Genomic DNA, 22,927 nt, shown 5'->3' with positions numbered 1-22,927 from the left:
ATCAAATTCTTTCAGAATTATAGACCCAGTGTTTAAAAATGATATCAACGTTCATTTAACTTTTTGTAGAACATACACACAGAAGAGTATAAACATAAGTGTACGCTTGATGCATTTTCACAAACCGAACACCTTTTAGTAACCACTACCCAGTCGAAGACACGACACATCTCCAGCATCTCGTAAGCCTCCTCGTGCGCCCTTCCAGGCACCCACCTGCCACAGACCACTCTCCTGACCCCCTGATAGCATCAGTTTGCTTTGCCTGGTTTTGCACTTCATGTAAATGGGATCCTACACCGTGTGTGTTTGTGTGTCTGGCTTCTTTCACTAACATTCCGTTTGCAAGATTCATCCGTGTCGTTGCATATAGTTGTGAAGCATTCATTCTCATTCTTGTTGAGTATTCGGTTGCGGTAAATAACAGTTTGTTTAACTGGTCTGTTATTCATGGGCAAGGGCATTTGGGTGGGTTCCAGTTTAAGGCTGTTAAAAATAGGGCTGCTGTAAACATTCTTCTGTATATGCATATTATATACACATACATGCATATTTACAAACGTACATATATAGCTCTTTTGGGTAGATGCCTAGGATTACAACTGCTGGATCATATGTGGTGTGTAATTGAGCATTAAGAAAATGCCAAATGGTTTTTGCCCTTTTTTTCTATTGGGTGCTTTTGTTTTAAGGGGTAGTGAAATCATCGATCAAACTTTGTGTTTCTTCAGATATATTCTTCAGACATTTGACGATAATTAGTCGCCTCTTAAAGTTATGTTACAAACTGCCATCCATACCTTAAGCTCTGAGTTGAAAAGGAGCTGATTTTATTGGATCACTTAATACTAGTGATGGCCATTGAAAATATAGCATGTGTAGAAGTAAACAGTTGTCATTATAGGAAAGAAAACATAGAATAAGAAAAACAGTCGGTAATGCTTTTGAGAAGCAGTACAGTGTAGAGGTGAAGAACTCAGGCTCCGGCCCCAGACTGCCCCGGCTCAACAACATTGGAGACTTCCCTCAACCGTCTGTACCTCACGTCTGTCCTGTAGAACGAGGACAATACTAGTATATGCCTTACGGGATTGTTGTAAACGTTGAATAGATTAGTAATATATGTGGTTAGTAATGTTTATAATAACAGTGTATGGTTAGTAGTGTATGTAAAGTGCTGAGAAGAATACACAGCACGTAATAAGCGCCATTTGAGTGTTATTTACTTATTTTGGTTGTTGTTTTGTCATATTGCATCCATCTAGCATTCAGCCCAGGACCTAAGCCGTTACATACACCCCCATTCTTCACGCTCCCTGTTCCGAGAAGGTGAGCTGACTGCCCCGGCCTGTGGCCAGTGGCCCTGCCATGGCACGCTCCACCTTCCCGTCATAGAACTTACCGTCCAGTTTCATAGTTGCCTGGTGCCTTGAATGCATCACTTTACTGTCCGTTTTTTGAGGGCAGAGATCATTTTCATGCTGTTCTGTGCTACACCCGTCTCCCCACTACTTAGCACGTAGTAGGTGTTCACTACTGAATGAGTTGATTATGAAATCGTCAAGGGCGGCTAAGTTAAGCTAGGGTGACAGCCAGAAAAGAGCAGGAGTTTGTGGTTCTCTGATGGCTGACTGAGGTAGCTCCTTGTAGGAGTTACAAAGCTGTGAGGTGGCTCCTAAAGTAACTGCATTAAAAGGACTCTGTGAGCTGAGAGGTTAGAAAAACACTTGGCCATCAGATGCAGGGAAATTGTTTGAATCTAAAAAGCTCTACATTTTTAGGAAAGTTAAGTTATACATATGGGTATTTTTTTCTTTTTTTTCTTTTAGTGTTTTTATTTTTAAGAGAGAGAGAGAGAGAGCGAGCACGAGCGTGCACAGGCGGGGGAGGGGCGGAACGAGCAGGGGGAGAGGATCCGAAGCGGGGCTCTGCGCTGACAGCAGCAAGCCCGACGTGGGGCTCGAACTCACAAACTGGGAGATCGTGACCTGAGCCAAAATCAGACGTTCAACCGACTGAGCCACCCAGGCGCCCCTGGGTATATTCTTCATTCTTTGTCAGCAAGTACTTAGCACCTACTGTTTACCAGACTGTGCTAGGCTCTGGGAATTAAGGGAACAAGACAGACATGGTCCTTACATTTTAAAGGGAGAGACAGATGGTAAACAAATGATTACAACTGTGATACATTTACCTAGTTTTCGAATGAGGACATGATGATGGAGTAAAGCATAACAATAAAAGCCACCAGGGAGAAAAGCTCCTTTGGGTCGTATGGCCAAGGAAACCTCTGAGGACGTGGCACCTAAACTGAGACCTTTATAAGCATAGTATCTCTCTCGCTGAAGTCTTAGCTCTTTGAAGGGAGGATCTTCGTTGTTTATTGCTCTGTCCCCGTTGCCTCGAGTCAGACGTCTTACACAGCAGGCAGATTGCTAAATATGTGAATGAATGAACTGTGAGGAGGAGCAGCATCTGAAGAGCCAGCAGGCATCTTCTGTCACTAGGCGACCTCTCTCCGAGGACAAGATACGGCCCCATCGCTCCTCCCATCACCCTGCAGCGGCTGCCGGCCAGCTACACGATGCAAGCTGTGCTCCTTTGCACGGTGCACGAGACCCTTCGTGACCTAACATCTTAGCAGTGTCATCTCCACTGCTTCTTCCTGGCCCTCGATAGCCAAGTCCTATCTCGCGCTGACTATACCTTGCTGCGGTCACGTCTCCGTGCTTTCTGCACGCTGCGCCTGTTACGGAGATTCTCTTCCCCTCCTTGTTTTCCCACAAGATTCCTGTTTATCTCTCAGAACCAGCCCGGACCCCACTTCCTCCGAGACACTTTCATTGGCAGTTCCCGCTCCCTCCTAAGGGAGCTTTATATCGTACCTGGCACTTACGCTGATTTGTAATTTGTACTTCTCTGTTGGCATGGCTGACCTTCCAACTGGACTGTAGAAACGGACTTTGGAGGCAAGGGCCACGTTGTTACTCATCTGTGGATTCCTGTTACCTGGAACAGTGCCAGGTTCTTAACTGGTATTTAATGTGTATTTAAATGGAACCATCTGAACACTGAATTTAAGATACTGGCGTTTTATAGTTTGAATGATAGTCATAGCTTTTAATGAAAACCAGATACATAATAATAATTTCAGAACTCGAACCCATTAACATTTTTTTTGTTCCATTCCTCACCTAAAATTCTGGTGTCTCGTGAGATTTTCATTTCGTTTAAGTTTTTCATAGTTTGTAACAGTAGTCTTTAAGGCAGAGTGATGATGTTGAGGCCTGGCTAGAAATAGGATGGTCCAGGGAAATCTGTTCACATTTTACAAGGAATGTCTCCTTTCCAAATACATATTTATCCTCATACCATATGGTTCTTATACTTTACTGTGAATGCTACAGGGGCACATCATGTCAGGAAAGAACTTTTAATTCAAACAAGTTACAAGTTATAATTCTCTTAAAAGAGAATGGGCCATTTTGCAAAGTAGGGAAGTACTTCATTATCTGATTCAAGAGGGACTGGATCTCAGAAACGTCGTCTGAAGATTCCTACCTGCCCGGGAGGTTAGATAAGTGACCTCCACAGTCTCAGGTTAAGATTATGGGGATCTTTTCTGACTGCTTTCTGTCCTTTTTATTTGTCTGCTTTACTCCTTACAAATCATTTGGGGATTTCTTGTGCCATCAAGATTTGAGTGTGAGAACCAGGTGAGGTAATCTAAATAGACTTTCACATCCTGAACTGTGCTGTCTGGTCAGGTTAGAGTAATAGTCTGCAAAAATCAAGAACATTTATTTTACGTTAGCAGTATGGAGGGACGCATGCTGGAGTAAAACTCCAAAGACTTGTATCTGAATGTCAGCTCTGTCAGTAGATGCACAGTCTTAGAAAGTTCCTCAACCCAGAGCTCCTTCTGACATGCCAAACTGTTGCCTTGTTTGTAACAGGAGAGACTGCACTGCTAAGCTAATACTGTTATTATTGATGGTGGGGCACCAGGAGTATGAAAGTTTAGTAGTGAGTTAGCAGGTGGCTCAAAATACTTGAACGGAAAGAAATGAAACTCCATTCAAGCAAAACCCTGTAAGTAAAAATTGAGAAACAGAGCAAGTCTCAAGCCATTTTTAGTTGAAAAAGAAATTCTGTGAAATAAAGAGACAGAAACTGGAAGCATCTATCTGCCTGAAATTATAGAGGCATAAGACTCAGGGTCCTTGAGATGCTGGGATGACAGAGCAGCCCTGGACAGTCCTTTGTGGGGAAGGTGCTGTTCAAGGAAACGAACTGCAAGCTGGCCACGCTGTGGGATTAAAGACGTGAGAGATGGAAACTAGGAATGACTCCGTAAAGGAGTCGCTCTTGGAGAAAAGGAGACTATGCCTGCCTTGACAATCCTTAGCCATTTTGCAGAAAGTACTCCTGTTGGTTAGCTTTTTCAAAGCTAAAACAACGTAGTAAAAGAAAGGCTTGTCCTCACTGAGATATTTGGCCAGAAAATAGTTGGACCCCATGCCCGCGATTTAACCTGTTACCCAAAGCAAGTGAATCTTTGGGCATCCTTCCAAAAATTAAAAATTTCTTGACACTAATTTTCAAACACCAAAGTTTTTCTAATAGAAAGTGTATACTTAACCCTTTTTGGTTGGGAGGTATTTAGTTTTGTCTGTAGAAAGCAAAGATACACAATTTTCTAGTTCATATTCTTTCCCATCATTAGAATAGAGGGCAGATATTTTTTAATCTGTCAAAGGTATGTAGTTTTGTTAAAATGTACTTGATTTAGCCTCTTAAATCTGAAAACAAATTTTGCCTTTTCTTCATGGAAGATAATGTTTTTTGTTTGTTCTGGATAAAACTTTCTTTTTCTGAGTGTGATAGTTCATGATCATGGGATTAAAAAGAATTAATAGTTATTTCTCCTTTTATAGTTCTATTTGTCCAATTCTGAAAAGGAACGTTACGAAAAGGAATTCAGCCAAGAAAGACAGCAAGAAATTTTGAGAAGAGCGGCAAGGGACTTACCTATCTACACCACATCAGCTTCAAGGAGTAAGAAAAACCAGTCTTAAGTTTTCCTTTCTGTAGAATTTTTAAAATATAATTAACCCTGCCAAGATATGTCTGCATGATTTGACTATTAAATGGATATTGTGATTGCTGCAGATAATGTCTTCAAGAACAAGATTTTCCCGTGTTCTGTATCTTCTGTGGTATTTCAGAGATATGTCCATATATGTACATATGTTGATAATTGATTTTTTTTAAATTTTTATTTATTTTTGAGACAGAGAAAGACAGAGTATGAATGGGGGAGGGTCAGAGAGAGGGAGACACAGAATCTGAAGCAGGCTCCAGGCTCTGAGCTGTCAGCACAGAGCCCGACGCGGGGCTTGAACTCACAGAGAGCAAGATCATGACCTGAGCCGACGTTGGACGCTCAACCGACTGAGCCACCCAGGTGCCCTGATAATTGATTTTTTAAGGGGCTCACTATGAGTCTCTGTGCATTTTTTTTCCAACTCAACATCATGGCTAAAAATTTCATTTGTTATTCTTAGTGAACCATCTTTTGGAAATTCTGGTTTGAATTTGAATATCGTGTGTCATCACAAGAGTAATTTTTTTTTAATCAACAATGCACGAACTTAGAATGGATAGGAATAAAAGACACAAAGGGGAGGAAGCCTGTTCCAGTTTTTTTTTTTAATGTTTGTTTATTTTTGAGGCTGGGGGAGGGGTAGAGAGCGAGAAAGAGGATCCGAAGTGGGTTCTGCGCTGACAGCAGTGAACCCAGGGTGGGGCTCAAACTCACTATGAGTTCGACCTGAGCCAAAGTTGGACGCTCAACCGACTGAGCCACCCGGGTGCTCTCTGTTCAGTTTTTAAAACTAATATTCAGAGAGCCAGAATTTGAACTCAGGTGAGTCTGGTTCCAAAGCCACTGGTATTTCCGCTGTCCCACTTCCTGCACTGAGGTGGGTGACTCCTCCAGCACCTTCCTTTTCTCAGGTGAGAGTCTTACGATAGGGATGAATTTCTGAGTGACCAGTGTGGTCACTTCAGTATAGGAAATTGTTTTACGTTATGTATTACGTACCTCCTGAGTTTGTTCAAATAGCAGATACTGTAATGGCCGACAGTTACTCAGTTCTGAGTGCTTTACACACACACTAAATATTTAAACTTCACAATAGCCCTGTGCCGTAGACACTGTTGTCTTCATTTCACAGGCGAGGAGACTGAGACACAGAGAGGTTGATTACTTGTTCAAGGTCAGACAGAGACTATGTGAAAAATTGGCATAAAATCGAGGTGCTGTGGCCCTAGAACCCACTATGCTGCTGAACTCCGCGGGGAAGCAAAAGGAACTTTACTTTCGTATAGTCACATACAAGTTGTGACTAAGGAAGTACAAAGTTTGTACCAGATTTTAGGAGGGGGTATTTGATTTTTAAATTTTTCGTGCGTTTAATACTATTCATTTTGCACGACTAATACATTGCCATACATAACGAAAACGTGAATATCAGATCAGACCCCAGCTTTTCTATTACTAGTGTAGCGAGAGTCACTAGCTTTGTAAGTGCTTGTGTCCTTATTTTAAAACAAGGCTAAACATATCTCCGTCTTTGGGTTAGTGGAAATATTAAGTGAGATACGTAAATGAGATGTGCATTTAGTGTAGATCTTGGTATATAATTATAAATTTTCAGTAAATGATAGCTAATATAAAATAATCCTTTTTCTATTCAATCATGAAAACTGTGGTTTACAATAATTATTTGCGCTTCTAGTTCTGTAGATTAGACGTTCTTAACCTAAAATCCAAGATTTTGAAGCATTTATGAATCCTGAGATAATATGCAAAGTTGTGGGTATGTGTAGCTTTCAGAGTAGCCCATTCATAGCAAGATCATCTGATTTTCAGAGCAGTACATGTGTCCTGAAGAGTTGATAGCCACTGATGTAAAATCTTTACACTTTAAGCTTTATTATTTTTCATTAATTATAATGACTTTCCTCTAATCTGAATAATATCCTTCATCTATTCAGTCTTACACACTTTGCTGGTGATTATTTAATCCTCGGGACAACTCTGAGGTAGGTGATGCACTTGTCCTCATTTTAGAGATGAGGACAGGAGGCACAATGAGGGTCCAAAGTCCCCGAGTGATAAGGTCTGAGATTTACAGCTTCTTACCTTCTGACGACAGGCAGAGTCCTAGCTCTGGAGCACTGTTTTATACTGCACTTCTGCCGCTTAGAATTCCAAACTTTGGGGACTTTTATTCTTTTTTCTTGTTGTAGAAGTCAAATCTATTTGTTCTTTAAAAAACAAAATTACAGAAACACGTATTATAGGAAGTGGACCTTTCATAGACCAGAGACGAATGAAAGTGACAGAGCTGCCTCCGCAGGAAGGATCTCCGGGGGCAGAAGGGAAGCTTTTCACTCACTTCCTCTTTGGTCTTTTTGAACCATGTGGACATATTATTATCTATTCATCAAACAAACAAAATTTAGTCTCCATAGGGTGGATCCATCCAACGTCTCTCTCCCTTTGTCCCACACTGTTTCCCTGCATCAACTCTGTGCTGAAGCACTCTGTCTTTCCCCACCTTTTTGAAATGTCTTTTCCTCTGCCTAGAATGATTATTTTTTCCTCTTTAAATCCAGTTTAAGTTTTAATGTCTACTTTTCACCCATTTCTATTCACTTGAACAAGAAGTAATTTTTAAAAGCGCTTGGAACTTCTCAAATTCTTGCCTTGTCGATCACAAATCACAGCCTCCTAGTCATTTCTGTTTATCTCACCTCCTCGACCTGCTTCTAAGAGTCTGGCAGTCAGGAGTTTCTCCCGTGGTCCCTAACGAATGTCTCACTAATAGGCCCTCGGTAGGTGTTTGTTGAGTGACTCTGTCCCTCCTCCGGGGCCGCTCCTGCGCTCCCTGCACGTCACTCTCGTGCGGGGGCCTTGCCGACCTTCTCTGTGTCATCCCAGTTCTAGTGTCGCACCATTTGTGCACTTGCGAATCTGACTAGCCTTCTCTCCGTGATTTTTCCCATCATAGTCCGAATTTCTATTTTATCAGGAATTGTAATCATGTATTTACCAGAAATAATTTTTATTATCCTATGAATAACACCTGCTTTATTGAGAATCTGATATGTTCTAGAAGATTTTGTATTTAATCTGCACGGCAGTCCCTTACACGTGGTATTATTTGCACTCACACAGGAGGAAACTGAGGCTCGTGGAAAGTGAGTTACGGACCCAGTAACTGACGCGGTTGGCGGGAGAACTGGCATCTCACCTGACTGGTGACAGGGTCCCCGCTGCTCCCAGCACAGTGCACTGTCACCACACCCTTACAGGCCGGCTTTTCCGGAGCTTATCAGTTTCCTCTTGGTGTCTGTGTTCCTGTCCTTTTGTTTCTTAATGTTGATTTTATTTATTTCGAGAGAGAAGAGGGCAGCAGAGGGGCAGAGACAGAGAGAAAGAATCCCAAGTAGGCTTTGCGCTGTCAGCATAGGGCCTGATGTGGGGCTTAATCTCATGAACCGTGAGATCATGACCTGAGCTGAAATCAAGAGCCAGACGTTTAACCCCCTGAGCCACGCAGGCACCCCTCGTCCTTTCTTATATTTGCGTGGAGGTTGCTGACCTCTTTCTTCTCTTCTCCCCCAGTTTTCTCCTAAAACTCTTGCTTCTCCACTTAATAAATTACAACCAACTTCTGCCTTCTGCTTTCAGGTATGCGTCAAAGTATGTCTCTCTTAAAAACAAAACAAAAAAAAAAAATCAGGGCACCTGGGTGGCTCAGTCGGTTAAGCATCCAGCTATTGACTTCGGCTCAGGTCCCGGCCTCACAGTTCGTGGGTTCAAGCCCCGCATCAGGCTCTGTGCTGACAGCGAGGAGGCTGCTTGGGATTCTCTCCCCGCTCCCCGCCCCTCTCTCTGCCCCTCCCCCACTCACATACTCTCTCTCTCAAAATAAATAAACTTAAAACAACAGTCACAACAAAAATTTGGTTCTGTTGATATTGTAACCACTATTATATCTTGAGTTAGATCCTCTGGTAAGCCGTCTGTACCCAGGGCCTGTGTTCCTTCCCACGTGATTCCAGACAGCTGGCCTCCATTCTCCCTACTGGAGCTCAGTGGCTTTTGCCCTCTGACTTCTTGAGAAGCTTTCTTCTTTTTGCTTTTCTAGTATAGTTCTGTTCTGCATCCTTGAATGATTATTCATCCTCCTGAATTTTTTTCTTTTTTTTAAATTCAATTTAATTAAATTTTTTTTCTTTTTTTTTTTCTTTTTGGAGAGAGAGAGAGAATGGGAATCTTAGGCAGGCTCCCTTCTCAGTGCAGAGTCCCATACAAGGTTTGATCCCACGACCCTGGGATCATGACCTGAGCCAAATTCAGGAGTCAGATGCTCAGCCAACTGAGCCACCCAAGCGCCCCTTGTTTTTCTATTTCTTCACTTCACAAGGGTGCCCTGCCCCAATTCTTTTTGTACTGTTCCTTCTGTTCCTTTGACGTTTGTTTTCAATTATGGACTTCTGACAGTGTGATATTGTGATCATTCGTTTATCAATTTGTTTTCTTTAATAGTTTTCAAGAAGGAGTTCACTTCCCTCATATGAATTAGAGCAGATTCAAGGACACTGTCACGCCAGCACTCACCTGTATCCCAGACCCTTTCTTGTACGTCAGGTACATGGGCGGAGTTGCAGCTACACACAAGGCTTGCTTGTCTGCCTGGAGGCCTCCCACCTCCCTGCCCCAGGGCTGCAGCGTCCTCCCCGGGGATGCAAGGGAAGAAGGTGCAGCCCTCTCCCCCGGGGGCCCGGGACCCATCATTTAAGGCTTCACACTCTCCTTGGCCTGCGCCACCCAGTTCAGCATCTCCCGCTTGGTTCCTGTTCTGGGTCCCTTGCACCGATGTGTCTGTGATCTGTGAGTGTCCGTGGGATGAGGTGAGCTCGGGGTCGTGCCGCTCCATCGTCTTCCCAGGCCTCCCCCGGGACAGCTGTCCTTGAGCCACCTATTGTCCAAACCTACAAACCCAAACAGAACTGGACGCGTCAATTCAGACTTTAATACCGTCAAGCAGTATTTGCCACATGGCAGAAACTCTCTGGATACAGTACTTGCCGCCTGAATGGGTGAGAGAATGAATCCACGAAAAACACCTACCCCAGGCTACCCGCCCGGCCCGCCCTCACCTGGGCTCCCTTCGGTGGTTTGCCGCCTCGTTCATCTAGGTGCCCTAGACCAGAAACTGAAGTTTTCTGATTGCTTCCTTTTCCTCGGTTCCTCTATCCGCTCAGTCCTCAAGATCCACCACAAGTCTTCTTCAAACGTCTGCTCAGAGGCGCCTGGCTGGCTCGGTCGGTTAAGCGTCTGACTCTCCGTGGCAGCTCGGGTCATGATCTCACGGTTTTGTGAGTTCGGGCCCCACACGGAGCTCTGTGCTGACAGCACGGAGCCTGCTTGGGGTCCTCTCTCTCTGCCCTTCCCCCACTCACAAGGTGTCTCTGTCTCAAAACACATACATAAAAACTGAAAAAAAAAAAAAGTCTGTTCAGTTTAGTCTCCTCTCAGGGCAAAATTACCATCTCAGAATTTTGAGTAGAAGAATAGAGGAAAAAGAAACGAAGATACTTGACCCTCATCTTACTTAACCGCCAGTTCAGCTGTGTTTAGCCTTTGGGCAGATTACTTCCTCTCGACTTTGGGGTGTTTTTCATCTGTTGAATGGAGAGATCAGCTAGCACATTCCTACGGTCCTAAAGCTTTACTTTTTCTACATTGTCTGGTTTTACCTCCCTAGTGTCCAACCCCAGTGATGGGGTTAAGGCCCTCTAGAAGGCCCTCAGTGTAGTACGGCTTACTCATTTACGGAGTGGGTATTTACCTACATCCCCTTCATTTTAAAGACGTTTTTGTTGAAATTACAAAAGTAATACATGCACATGATTTTTAAAAAAATTTTTAGGGCACCAAATGAAAAGTGAGGTTGCCCTTCACCCTGGCAGTGTTCTCCAGGGGGACGCTGTTACATCCTCGCAGAAAATTTTCATACTTGGCACAGTATTACAAAACTTACATGCAATTAATATATTTCAACAACTGGAGTGGATAGGTATTAACCAATACAGATTTAGTTACCTGGATAGTGCCTTTTAGCAAGTATAACATTGCTTCAAAACCTCAGAATAGCACTTTGTCTCTCTTACGTGTTAATTCACCTCTAGAAGGTGGATATATTTTATTGGGATATGTGAAGAGAAAAGAATAGCTTATTTCCCTTAGAGATGTGAAATATGCTCTATATTCAAACTGTTCTACAATTTGCTTTTTTCATCTGATATATTTGCATTTTTCCAGTTTAGGGTATGTGTGTATTTTGTATGGAAAATTCTCATTAAAGTCTGCATAGTATTCCACTGTATGGATAGATATAAAATGCCTAGCCATTTACATAATTTAAGTAATTCATAATGTTTTATTGTTAAAAATAATGCTATAGTGAACATGTCTGTAGAATTTTCTAGAAGTAGAAATCCTGGGTCAGAGAACATATACATCTTAAGTTTTTATAGATGCTCCCAAATTTCCTTCCAAAAAGATTGTAACACATGACATCGTCCGTGCAATTTTTAGAGGGTATCGTTAATTTAAATTTTTATTTGAACCTATTTTCTGTGCTAGGAAACAAACAGTAATAGTACAGAAAACAGGCTCAAACAAATAGGATCACAAGTAATAGGCAGCAACTTAGGCTTTTTAACTCTCACCCCAAAAAACTACCAAAAAATATGAAATGGTGTCAGGAATTGGTGGGTATTTCCAGTATCTTAAGGGCAGGACTGCAAGACAGACCTGGAACCAGAATTGGAGAGCCAAAGCTGGGACTCTGTGGAGCTTGTTTCTTCTGGTTCCTGTAGATCTGTTTGATTTGTAACACTGTCTGCCTCCAAATGAGTTTTCATTTTTTTCCCAAGTCACATGGCAGACTATCACCGTCGCGTGTTTCCCAGCTCCAGCGTTCCGTCTCTGTGGTGCATCCGCGGGAGAGAGGGCACGAACTAGAAGGGGGAAGGGTGGTCTGAACTTGTTCCCCAGAGGAGGAGAGAGTGGCTTTTCGACCAGGCAGATACGCCCCAAAGAAGCCCACTACACTTAGAATACCAAGTAGAGTATTTACCATTTAATTGCTCTAATCTGTAAAAGTTTCAACAGTTTGCGAGAGATCATTGGCCTTGTTGCCAAGTCGGTACAATCTGTTTGCTTTAGAGGCCGTCACGCAGAGAACAGTGAGCATCTAACTATGATGATATTGTCGTTATTCATCCATAATCATGGTTTTAAAAAGTACTTTTTGAGGGGCACCTGGGTGGTTCAGTCGGTTGAGCATCCGTCCGACTCTTGGTTTCAGCTCAGGTCATGATCTCATGGTTTGTGAGTTCTGCATTGGGCAGAGCCTGCTTGGGATTTCTCTCTCCCTCTCTCTCTGCCCCTCCCTGGCTTGCTCTCTCTCTTTCTCTCTCTCTCTCTCTCTCTCAAAATAAGTAAACATTAAATTTTTTTTAAATGATTAGTTGCCAGTTTCACAGAGTTATTTGTAAAAGAATGAAAGCAAATGTTATAGTCAAATTCAGCTTGTACATCCTTCAACAATTTCCTTTTAATTCTTAAATGTAGCCATCAGATATTGTGAAAGATGTCAGTTGATTAAACCTGACCGGGCACATCACTGCTCAGCATGTGACATGTAAGTATGACTCATTTGTTTTCATTTAAACCTAGCACTGCACATTGGTGACGGGAGAATTAGTAGGGGATGGAATATTTCGTATGCTTTATGCTTAGCAAAAACGCTTCATCCTCTCCAATTACTTGCTATGTATGCTGGGCTAACAAAAATATTTATATAAGCTAGAATATACTTTGAAGTAATCTCGCTTCCTATACTAGTTGATAGAATGTTTTTTAAATATACTTCCTATGCTTACGCCTAATGTAACATTGATGAGCAAGTAATAACCCCTTTGAGAAAGATAACTTTAGCTCGTGGATTAAAAAGACTATCATGACAATATTCTTGTTTATCTTGTTAATATTAAAACATAACAAACCACAAACACACTGTTTTCAGTTACTGTCTGTGACATCGTTCCCAGAAAAATTTGAAAGATTTTATTTTATGGGCACTTTTTTTTTAATTTTTTTTTTTTTCAACGTTTATTTATTTTTGGGACAGAGAGAGACAGAGCATGAACGCGGGAGGGGCAGAGAGAGAGGGAGACACAGAATCGGAAACAGGCTCCAGGCTCTGAGCCATCAGCCCAGAGCCCGACGCGGGGCTCGAACTCACGGACCGCGAGATCGTGACCTGGCTGAAGTCGGACGCTTAACCGACTGCGCCACCCAGGCGCCCCTTATGGGCACTTTTGAGAAGATAGTGTGTTGAAGGAAAGGTCTATAGTTTAGGAATCTCTGCTAGTCCTTGAACTGTAGTTAGGTTGTTTAACATTCTGGGTATTAGTTTATTCATTTCTTATGTTACAGCAGTCCCCTCTTATCTGTCTGAGGATATGTCCCAAGATCCCCAGTGAATGCCTGAAACTATATATACTATGTTTTTTCCTATACATACATAACTATGTGAAAAAATTTAACTCCTAAATTATGCACGGTAAGAAATTACCAGTAGCTAATAATAAAACAATAGTTACGACGATAGGCTGTAATGAGTGTATGTGAATGTGGACTCTCTAAAGATGTCTTACTGTGTACCTACCCCAACTGGGAAGAGATGAAGGGAGGTGGGTGACATAGACCCTGTGACGCAGCGTCTGGCCGCCACTGACCTTCTGGGTGCGTCAGAGGGAGGATCATCTGCTTCCAGACCGTGGGTGACTGCTGGGAGCTGAGACGCAGAGAAGCGACTCTAGACAGGGGAGACGGCTGTATTTGAGATGTTCTCTGGTCTGACTTCATACAAATCTGGATTATGTGTATTGGCGGGGAGGCAGATTTGGAGGGGTTTTTTTTAATTATAAAAGCATAGTCGTGCTCATCTATGGAATCCAATTTTGTGAATTGTGTGGAAAAAATAACCATCTACAAGCCCATCATTGGTAAGATTTTAACATATTTGCTCCTATGGTTTTGTTTTTATGTCTTGCATGTGGTTAAAACAGCCTAGGGATTTCTGTGTTTCATTTTATCTCCCTCAGCTAATCTGTAAGCTGGACCTGTCTAATTGACCTAGTGTTACATGTACCATATCAGTATATTCAAATATCATTTGATGTGGTTCAAAGCAGTTGACTGTGCACAACTGAATTCCCAGTATTAAAAATCATTATTTCTTGCCTGTAAAAGTACTTGGCAAAATATCAGAAATATTTTCGAACCTAATGTTCACTGGGTTGGTTTTTCTAAGATGCTACTTGTCAAGGTGAAAATTTAAGCCAAAGAAAAAGAAAATTATGAGCAATTAGAATTAGGGGAAAGTTTATAAGGATTTTCTTATGCTTATTTGTTTTTTAGATGTATTCTTAAGATGGATCATCACTGTCCTTGGTATGTATAAAAAATAGAGGAAATCTCATTGGGGGTGGAGAGGTGGGAAGGAGAGAATTGAGAGTAATTTACCTCAGCATTTTTAAATTTTGAAGGTCAGTGTAATTACTCATAGATATCAAGATTGATGTAGTCATTTATATGCATATATATGTATGTAGTTGTTTATATTAAATGTATTCCTTTAACTATAAATCTGATGTATTAACCCAAGTAAGTACATAAAAAGAATGGACATTGGGGCACCTGAGCGGCTGTCAGTTAAGTGTCCACTCTTGATCTCAGCTCAGAGCATGATCTCGCGGTTCATGGGATCAAACCCCCTCCACCCTCTCCGCCCCCCCCCCCCCCCGGGCTCCACACTGACAGCACAGACCTGCTTGGGATTCTTCTCTCCCTCTCTCTCTGCCCCTCCCCTGCTCGTTCTCTTCTCTCTCTCTCTCAGAATAAATACATTAAATTAAAAAAAAAAAAAAAGAATTAAACATCAAAATTCCAAATTGCTTGAGACACCTGTGTAGCTCAGGCGTTTAAGTGTCTGAACTGTTGATTTCGGCTCAGGTCATGATCTCACAGTCGTGAGATCAAGGCCCGTGTTGGGCCCCATACTGAGCTTGGAGACTGCTTAAGATTCTTTCTCCCTCTCCCTGTGTCCTTTCCGTCTTCCTCTCACTCACTCTCTCTCTCTCAGAAAAAATAAAATAAATTCCAAATTCCTCATAGAATTTATTAAAAACACACATCCACAATGAAGACACTGCTTCTCCTACTTCCCAGATGGCTCATTTCCAAGTAATAATGATTAAGTTTTTTATCTGTCGTATGTGTTATTGTTGTTTTTATTATGGTTTAAAAAATGACGTAAAATTTACCACCTTAACCATTTCTACGTGTACACTTCAGTAGGTACAAAGTACGTTCGCATTGTTGTGCGCCCAGCGTTCAGAGCTTCTCATCCTGCACAGCTAAGGTTCTGTGCCCATCCCTGCCCCATGCAGCCCCTGGAAAACACCATTCTGTGTTTTGTCTCTGTGAGTTTGTGGTTTGTCATATTTTTACAGTGTGACTTTTTGTATTCTTCTAGGGTGAATAACTGTGTGGGATTTTCTAATTACAAATTCTTCCTGCTGTTTTTATTGTATTCCTTGTTATATTGCCTTTTTGTGGCTACAACAGTTTTACAGTACTTTATAAAATTTTGGACGGTAAGTCTTTTTTCTATCTTAAAACATATATTTAAGCCTTTTTAAGATGCTATATTCATAAAGAATTCCTTCATTCTTTATTATAAATAGATACACTTCATTTCAGTTTTACTAGATGGAATTTATAATGGATCAGAAAGTAGATCGGTTATGATTTACCTTCATATGTTTATGTTTATTTGTATATAAATGGATAGTAAACAAGATACAGTGAACTTTAGTGACGCAAACTCTTTTCACCAACACTGTAACAGTAGATAACACCAGTTTTAGGGAAGTAGTTGCTTTTAGTTGAGTTGAAGAGACTTCCTGCAGGTTTACAGGAACAAAAGTGAAATTGCCAATACCCGAAACACCCACTGATCTGTTTCCTGCCTCTGTAGACGTTCATCTTTTTTCTGTCATGAGTTGCAAAGGTTTTTTTCCACGTTTTCAGTTTATATCTTACAACCCTGTTTTGTTTTTATCAAACTGAAGTTTTATATTTTTAAAGCAGTATTTTTATGATTTCTGATTTTCCTATTTATTTAAAAGCCATGCTTTTCATTTATGACTTCTGGCTTTAGTCTGTTCACTATACATTTATACAATATTGACCCAGGTTCTCCTTTTCCATTGGCATTTTAATTAGTTTTGTTTTCACATTTAAATCTTTGATTTTGAAGAGGGGATTATGGTGGTCAAAAAGTACTTTGTATTTATCCTTCCTAAAAATTCTATTGAGAGGTTTTAAAATGTAGGTTTTATGACTGAACTGCTCAGGCATGTTGAAGCCAGCCGATCGGGAGCTGATTAGGTATCATCGAAAAGGAAGTTTGTTCCTCACGGTGTCTGAGGGGAGGGGCCCACCGCGCCATGCAGGACCACGTGGGAAGCACCAGGCAGGGCGACCAGATTTAGGGTGAGCCAGTTTGAATAATGTCTGTAGTCCCTGGGTTGTCCTCACCTTTCCCTGGAGTGGTGAAGGCAGGGCAGTATTGTCTCCCGGAGAGTAACAGCCAGAGAGAGGAGGTGGTTTGGAGTATGAACTCTGGATTGGTCAGGTTGTCATAGAGAAACAGGTTTATTCCTTGCTGTTGCTTAAGGACCGGAAAGCTGTGGGAGAGGCAGCCTGTCTTCAGTCAGCAAGGCCCCCGGTGCCAGTGTGTGAAGAATACAGAAAATAAGAAAATGACGTTAATGCAGAAGGAGCTGTTGCCCTTCCCATTTTCAGAGTTGAAAACCGAGGTTGGACGAGTTAGGTAACCAGCCGGAATTTGAACGTAGATTTTTTTCTGTTTCAGCATCCAGCTACTTTCCACTGTGAGTTGCTTTTCATAGCGTTCCTTGGACGTAACATAATTAAAGCCTCAGTCATCAAGCACGATTATTTATCCAGGAAATAGCTAAGATATTTTGCAAGGACTTTCACTAAAACATTTTTGGATGTTTTCAACTTGGGGCATTTAAAACCAGGGGATGCTGGTACCTGCAGTGCCTTTGTGCATATTAGAAGAAAGCACCCAGTTCTGTGTGGTCTCAGCCCACCGAGTTTTGGGTTCTGTTGTTCCCCTGGTTCTGAGCACCTTTGTTCAGTTAACAACCCTCTTAACCCTGTTCAGTGGCCCTGTTTAAGTAAAGGATTTAGTGCCAGATGAATAAAGTCTAAATTACAGAATTTTACATTTTTTATCAGAAACTCCAGTGTTTGCATATAATGATTTATGAATTAAAGAATAAATATTTTTAACTCCTTCAGATTCATTATGAGTAAGGAAACGCTAGTAAACTTAAATCTTTTTCTTCATTCAACAAATATTTATTGAGTACTTATTATGTACCAGGCAGTGTTCTAGGCACTTTGGATAGATCAGTGAACAAAACAGAGTCCTGTTTTTATAGAACTTATTTTTGAGAAGAGGAAGGCATATACACATAATAAATAAGTAAATCCTACTGTGTATTAGAAAGTAAACACGGTGAAGAAAAGTCAAAGTAGAGCAGAGTAAGGGAGGCAGCAAGTTTCTTGGGGTGGCGTGACCAGGACAGACAGAAGTGTTAGAGGGATCAGCGTAGACCTCAGTAAGAAGCTCAGATTTTAGCAAAGGTTTGACGGGAGTTGGTGGACACCTGAAAAAGGAATGTATGCACCCAACATGGGAGCACCTAAATACACAGAGCGAATATTAACAGACCTAAAGGGAGAAATAGGAGCAATACAGTAATAGTAGGGACTTCAAGACCCCACTTTCATCGATGGATAGATCATCCAGACAGAAAATCAATAAGGAAGGATTGGCATTAAAATGACACATTAGAGCAATGAGGCAGTTTAAATCGTGGGGGGAAAAATGACACATGAGAACAGGTGGACTTAACAGACATACAGAACACTCCATCCAAAAGAAACAGAAAACACAGTGGTATAAAACTCGAAATGAGTCACAAAAACGAAAACTGGAAAACTCACAAATAAGAAAGATCTCAAATAACCTAACTTTACATTTCAGGAACTAGAAAAAGAACATACAAGCCAAAGTTGGTTTTTTGAAAAGATAAACAGAATAGGTAAACCTTTACCTAGACCCATCAAGAAAGAAAGAGGACTCAAAATTAGAAATGAAAGGGGATACATTACAGCTGATACCACAGAAATGCAAAGGATCATCAGAGACTACTCTGAACAATTATGCAGCAACAAATTAGACAGCCTAGAAGAAATGGATACATTCCTAGAAACATACAACCTACCAAGACTGAGTCATGATGAAATAGAAAATCTGAATAGATTGCTAGTAACAAAATTAAATTAATAACTTCCCAATAAGTCCAGAAACCAGATGGTTTGGTAGTGAATTCAACCAAACATTTAAAGAATTAATGCCAGTCTTCAGAATCTTCCAAAAAAAAAAAAAAAAATAGAAGAGGGAACACTTCCAAATTTATTTTATAAGGCCAGTATTACCCTGATACCCAAAGTAGACAAGAACACTACAAGGAAAAAAATTATAGGCCAATATCCTTGTTGAACAAAGACATAGAAGTCTTCAAAAAAAATATTAGCAAACTGAATTCAAGAATACTTTAAAAGGGGACACCTGGGTGGCTCATTTCAGTTAAGCATCTGACTTTGGCTCGGGTCATGATCCTACAGTTTGTGGGTTGGCCTCGGTGCTGACAGCTCTGAGCTTGGAGCCTGCCTCAGATTCTGTGTCTCCCTCTCTCTTTGCCCGCCCCCCCCCCCCCCGCCGCTTGTGCATTCTCTCTCAAAATTAAATAAATAAACATTTAAAAAAAGAATACATTAAAAGGATCATATACCATGATCAAGTGGGATTTATTCTAGGGATGCAGGTTTGGTTCAGCATCTTTAAGTCAATCAGCATGACGTACCACATTAAAAACATGAAGGAAAAAATCATATGATTATTTCCCTGGATGCAGAGAAACATTTGACAAAATTCAATGGCCATTTTTTAAAATGTTTGATTTTATTTTTGAGAGAGAGCATGAGCAAGGAAGGGGCAGAGAGAGAGAGACGGAGACACAGAATCCGAAGCAGGCTGCAGACTCTGAGCTGTCAACACAAAGCCCGATGCGGGGCTCAAACTCATGAGCCATGAGATCATGACCGGAACCGAAGTCAGAGGCTTAACCGATTGAGTCACTCAGGGGCCCCTCAATGTCCATTTTTGATAAAAATTCTTAACAAAGTAGTTATAGAAGGAATATATCTTAATACAATAAAAGCCATATATGACAAGCCCATAGCTAACATCGTAGTCAGTGATGAAAAGCTTAAAGTTTTTCCCCTAAGGTTAAGAGCAAGATAAGGATTGGGGTGCCTGGGTGGCTCAGTCAGTTAAGTGTTGGACTCGATTTCTAGTCAGGTCATGGTCTTACAGTTTGTGAGATCTAGCCCCACACTGGGCCCCACACTGACAGCATGGAGCCTGCTTGGGATTATCTCCTGTCTCTCCGCGCCTCCTTCTGCATATGCTTTCTCTCTCAAAAATAAACATTAAAAAAAAAAGAAGACAAAGATTCCCATTCTTGCTACTTTTATTCAACATGGTATGTGTTGGAAGTCCTATCCACAGCAATTAGGCAAGAAAAAGAAAAGGAATTCAAATAGGAAAGAAGTACAATTATCTTTGTTTGCATAATGCATACGTTTAGAATACCCTAAAGACTCCACCAAAATGTATCCAAAGGATACAAAAATGCTGATTTGAAGGGGCACATACGCCCCAATGTTTAAGCAGCACTATCGACAATAGCCAAATTATGGAAAGAGCCCAGATGTCCATTGACTGATGAATGGATAAAGAAGATGTGGTGTGTGTGTGTGTGTGTGTGTGTGTGTGTGTGTGTGTGTGTGTGTAAGTAATGTAATATTACTCGGCAATCAAAAAGAATGAAATCGGGGCGCCTGGGTGGCTCAGTCAGTTGAGCGTCCGACTTCAGCTCAGGTCACGATCTCACGGTTCGTAAGTTTGAGCCCCGCGTCGGGCTCTGGGCTGATGGCTCAGAGCCTGGAGCCTGCTTCCGATTCTGTGTCTCCCTCTCTCTCTGCCCCTCCCCCATTCATGCTCTGTCTCTCTCTGTCTCAAAAATAAATAAACATTAAAAAAAAAATAAAAAAAGAATGAAATCTTGCCATTTGCAATAACATGGATGGAACTAGAGTGTATTATGCTAAGCAGAATAAGTCAGAGGAAGACAAAATATCATATGATTTCACTCATGTGGAATTTAAGAGACAAAACAGATGAACATAGAGGAAGGGAAGGAAAAATAAGATAAAAACAGAGAGGGAAGCAAACCATAAGAGACTCTTAACTATAGAGAACAAACTGAGGGTTGCTATAGGGGTGTTGGGTGGGGAGGATGGGCTAAATGGGTGATGGGCCTTGAGGGCACTTGTTGGGATGAGCACTGGATGTTATATGAAAGTGATGAATCACTAAATTCTATTTCTGAAATCATTATTACAGTGTGTTAACTTAACAAGTTGGATTTAAATTTAAAAAACAGGATGATTAGGGTGCCTGGGTAGCTCAGTCAGTCAAGTGTCTGACTTCGGCTCAGGTCATGATGTCACGGTTCATGAGTTTGAGCCCCGTGTCAGGCTCTGTACTGACAGTTCTGTACTGACAGGCCTGGAGCCTGCTTCGAAATGTGTGTGTGTGTGTGTGTGTGTGTCTCTCTCTCTCTCTCTCCCTCTCTCTCTCTCTCTCTGTGCTCCTCCCCTGCTCATGCTCTGTCTCTCTCTCTCATAAATAAACATTAAAAAAAAACCCAAAAAAACGGGATGATATAAATACACTTTTACTCTACATTATTTTAGAAACCTCATAAAGTATCTTTTAAGAATTGGGAAGTACAGGGTGGGTATGTCTTCTCAATGAAAATACCTATATAATTTTCACAGCCATCCTTTTATGCTAGTCTATCAATAAATATTATTTGAACAGAAAAAAATAAAAGACTTCACAAAAACTGTTAGAACTAGGAAACTAATTTGGTAAATTTGCAGGGTATAAAATCAGTTGCATTTCTGTATTAGTAGCTAACTGTCAGAAGAGAAATTGAGAAAACAATCCCATTTACACTGGCATCAGAAAGGGCAAAATACTTAGGGAATAACTTTAACCGAGGAGTTGAAAGACCTATACATTGGGGACCGTAAGAGACTGCTGAAGGCAGTCGAAGGCACAAACAAATGGAAAGTTAACTGTGCTCACGGACTGGAAGAGTTAACATTGTTAAAATGTCCATACTACCAAAAGCCATCTACAGATTTCAGTGAACCCCATAACTAAGTTCCAATGGCATTTTTCACAGAAATAGAACAAGCAATCCTAAAGTTTATGTGGAACCACAGAAGACCCCAAATAGCTAAGGCAGTCTTGAAAAAGAAGAACAAAGCTGGAGGTATCATGCTTCCTGATTTCAAGCTGTATTACAAAGCTATAGTAATCAGAACCATATGGTATTGGCGTGAAAACAGACACAATGGTCAATGGAACAGAATAGGCCAGAAATAAACCCATGAATCTCGGGTCAGTTAATTTTTGACACAGGAGCCAAGAATATACAGTGGGCAAAGGACAATCTTTGTAATAAGTAATGTTGGTCAACATGGACAGCCACATGCAAAAGAACGAAACTGGATCCCTACCTCCATCATACAAAAATCCGTTCCAAATGGATTGAAGACTTGAACGTAAGACCTGAAACCGTAAGTCTCCTAGGTTAAAACATGGGCAGTAAGCTCCTTCATGTTTTTTAGATTTGACACCAAAGGCAACAAAAGCAAAAGTAAACAAGTGGGACTGCATCAGACTAAGAAGACAAAGGAAACTATTAACAAATCAAAAGAGCAGCCTATTGAATGGGAGAAGATATTTGCAACTCATATTATCTGATAAGGGGGTAATGGACAAAATATACAAAGAACTCCTATAACTCAATAGCCAAAAAACAATTAAAAAATGTGCAGAGGACATTTGCAACTACATGGATGGAACTGGAGGGTATTATGCTAAATGAAATTAGAGAAAGACAAATATATGACTTCACTCATATAAGGACTTTAAGAGACAAAAGAGGAACATAAGGGAAGAGAAACAAAAATAATACAAAAACAGGGAGGGGGACAAAACATAAGAGACTCTTAAATATGGAGAACAAACAGGGTTACTAGAGGGGGTGTGGGGGGGGGGGATGGGCTAAATGGGTAAGGGGCATTGAGGAATCTACTCCTGAAATCATTGTTGCACTATCTGCTAACTAATTTGGATGTAAATTTAAAAAAATAAAATAAAAATAAAAATGTGCAGAGGAGGGGCGCCTGGGTGGCTCAGTCGGTTAAGCATCCAACTTCAGCTCAGGTCATGATCTCACGGTGTGTGAGTTCGAGCCCCATGTCAGGCCCTGTGCTGATAGCTCAGAGCCCGGAGCCTGCTTCAGATTCTGTGTCTCCCTCTTTTTCCTCCCCGCTCGTGCTCTGTCTGTCTCTTTTCAAAAATAAACGTTAAAAAAAAATTTTTTTTTTAATGTGCAGAGTATCTGAACAGGCATTTTTCCAAAGACCTATGGATGGCCAGCAGGTACATGAAAAAGTGGTCAA

The 22,927-nt window shown here is 41.2% G+C and overlaps 1 protein-coding gene across 4 annotated transcripts in view; it reads left to right on the top strand.

Annotated features, from left to right (window-relative positions):
- The window catches only part of ZDHHC20 (zinc finger DHHC-type palmitoyltransferase 20), an 80,322-nt gene that overhangs the window by 32,003 nt on the left and 25,392 nt on the right, over positions 1-22,927 (top strand). For all 4 annotated transcript variants that reach the window (XR_006705872.1, XM_045452942.1, XM_045452880.1 and 1 more), the window contains exons 4-7: positions 4,938-5,058; positions 12,722-12,791; positions 14,576-14,608; positions 15,693-15,813. Coding sequence is in view for 3 of the 4 variants with exons in the window: in XM_045452942.1 (XP_045308898.1) it covers positions 4,938-5,058; positions 12,722-12,791; positions 14,576-14,608; positions 15,693-15,813 (345 nt within the window). In the remaining variant the exon portion in view is untranslated. The remainder of the gene's footprint in view (positions 1-4,937; positions 5,059-12,721; positions 12,792-14,575; positions 14,609-15,692; positions 15,814-22,927) is intronic.

This window comes from Leopardus geoffroyi, chromosome A1 (genome assembly GCF_018350155.1).
Source record: "Leopardus geoffroyi isolate Oge1 chromosome A1, O.geoffroyi_Oge1_pat1.0, whole genome shotgun sequence".
NCBI classification, from domain to species: Eukaryota; Metazoa; Chordata; class Mammalia; order Carnivora; family Felidae; genus Leopardus; species Leopardus geoffroyi.
Note: the sequence above shows the minus strand (reverse complement) of the source record. Positions and strands in the feature narration are given on the sequence as shown.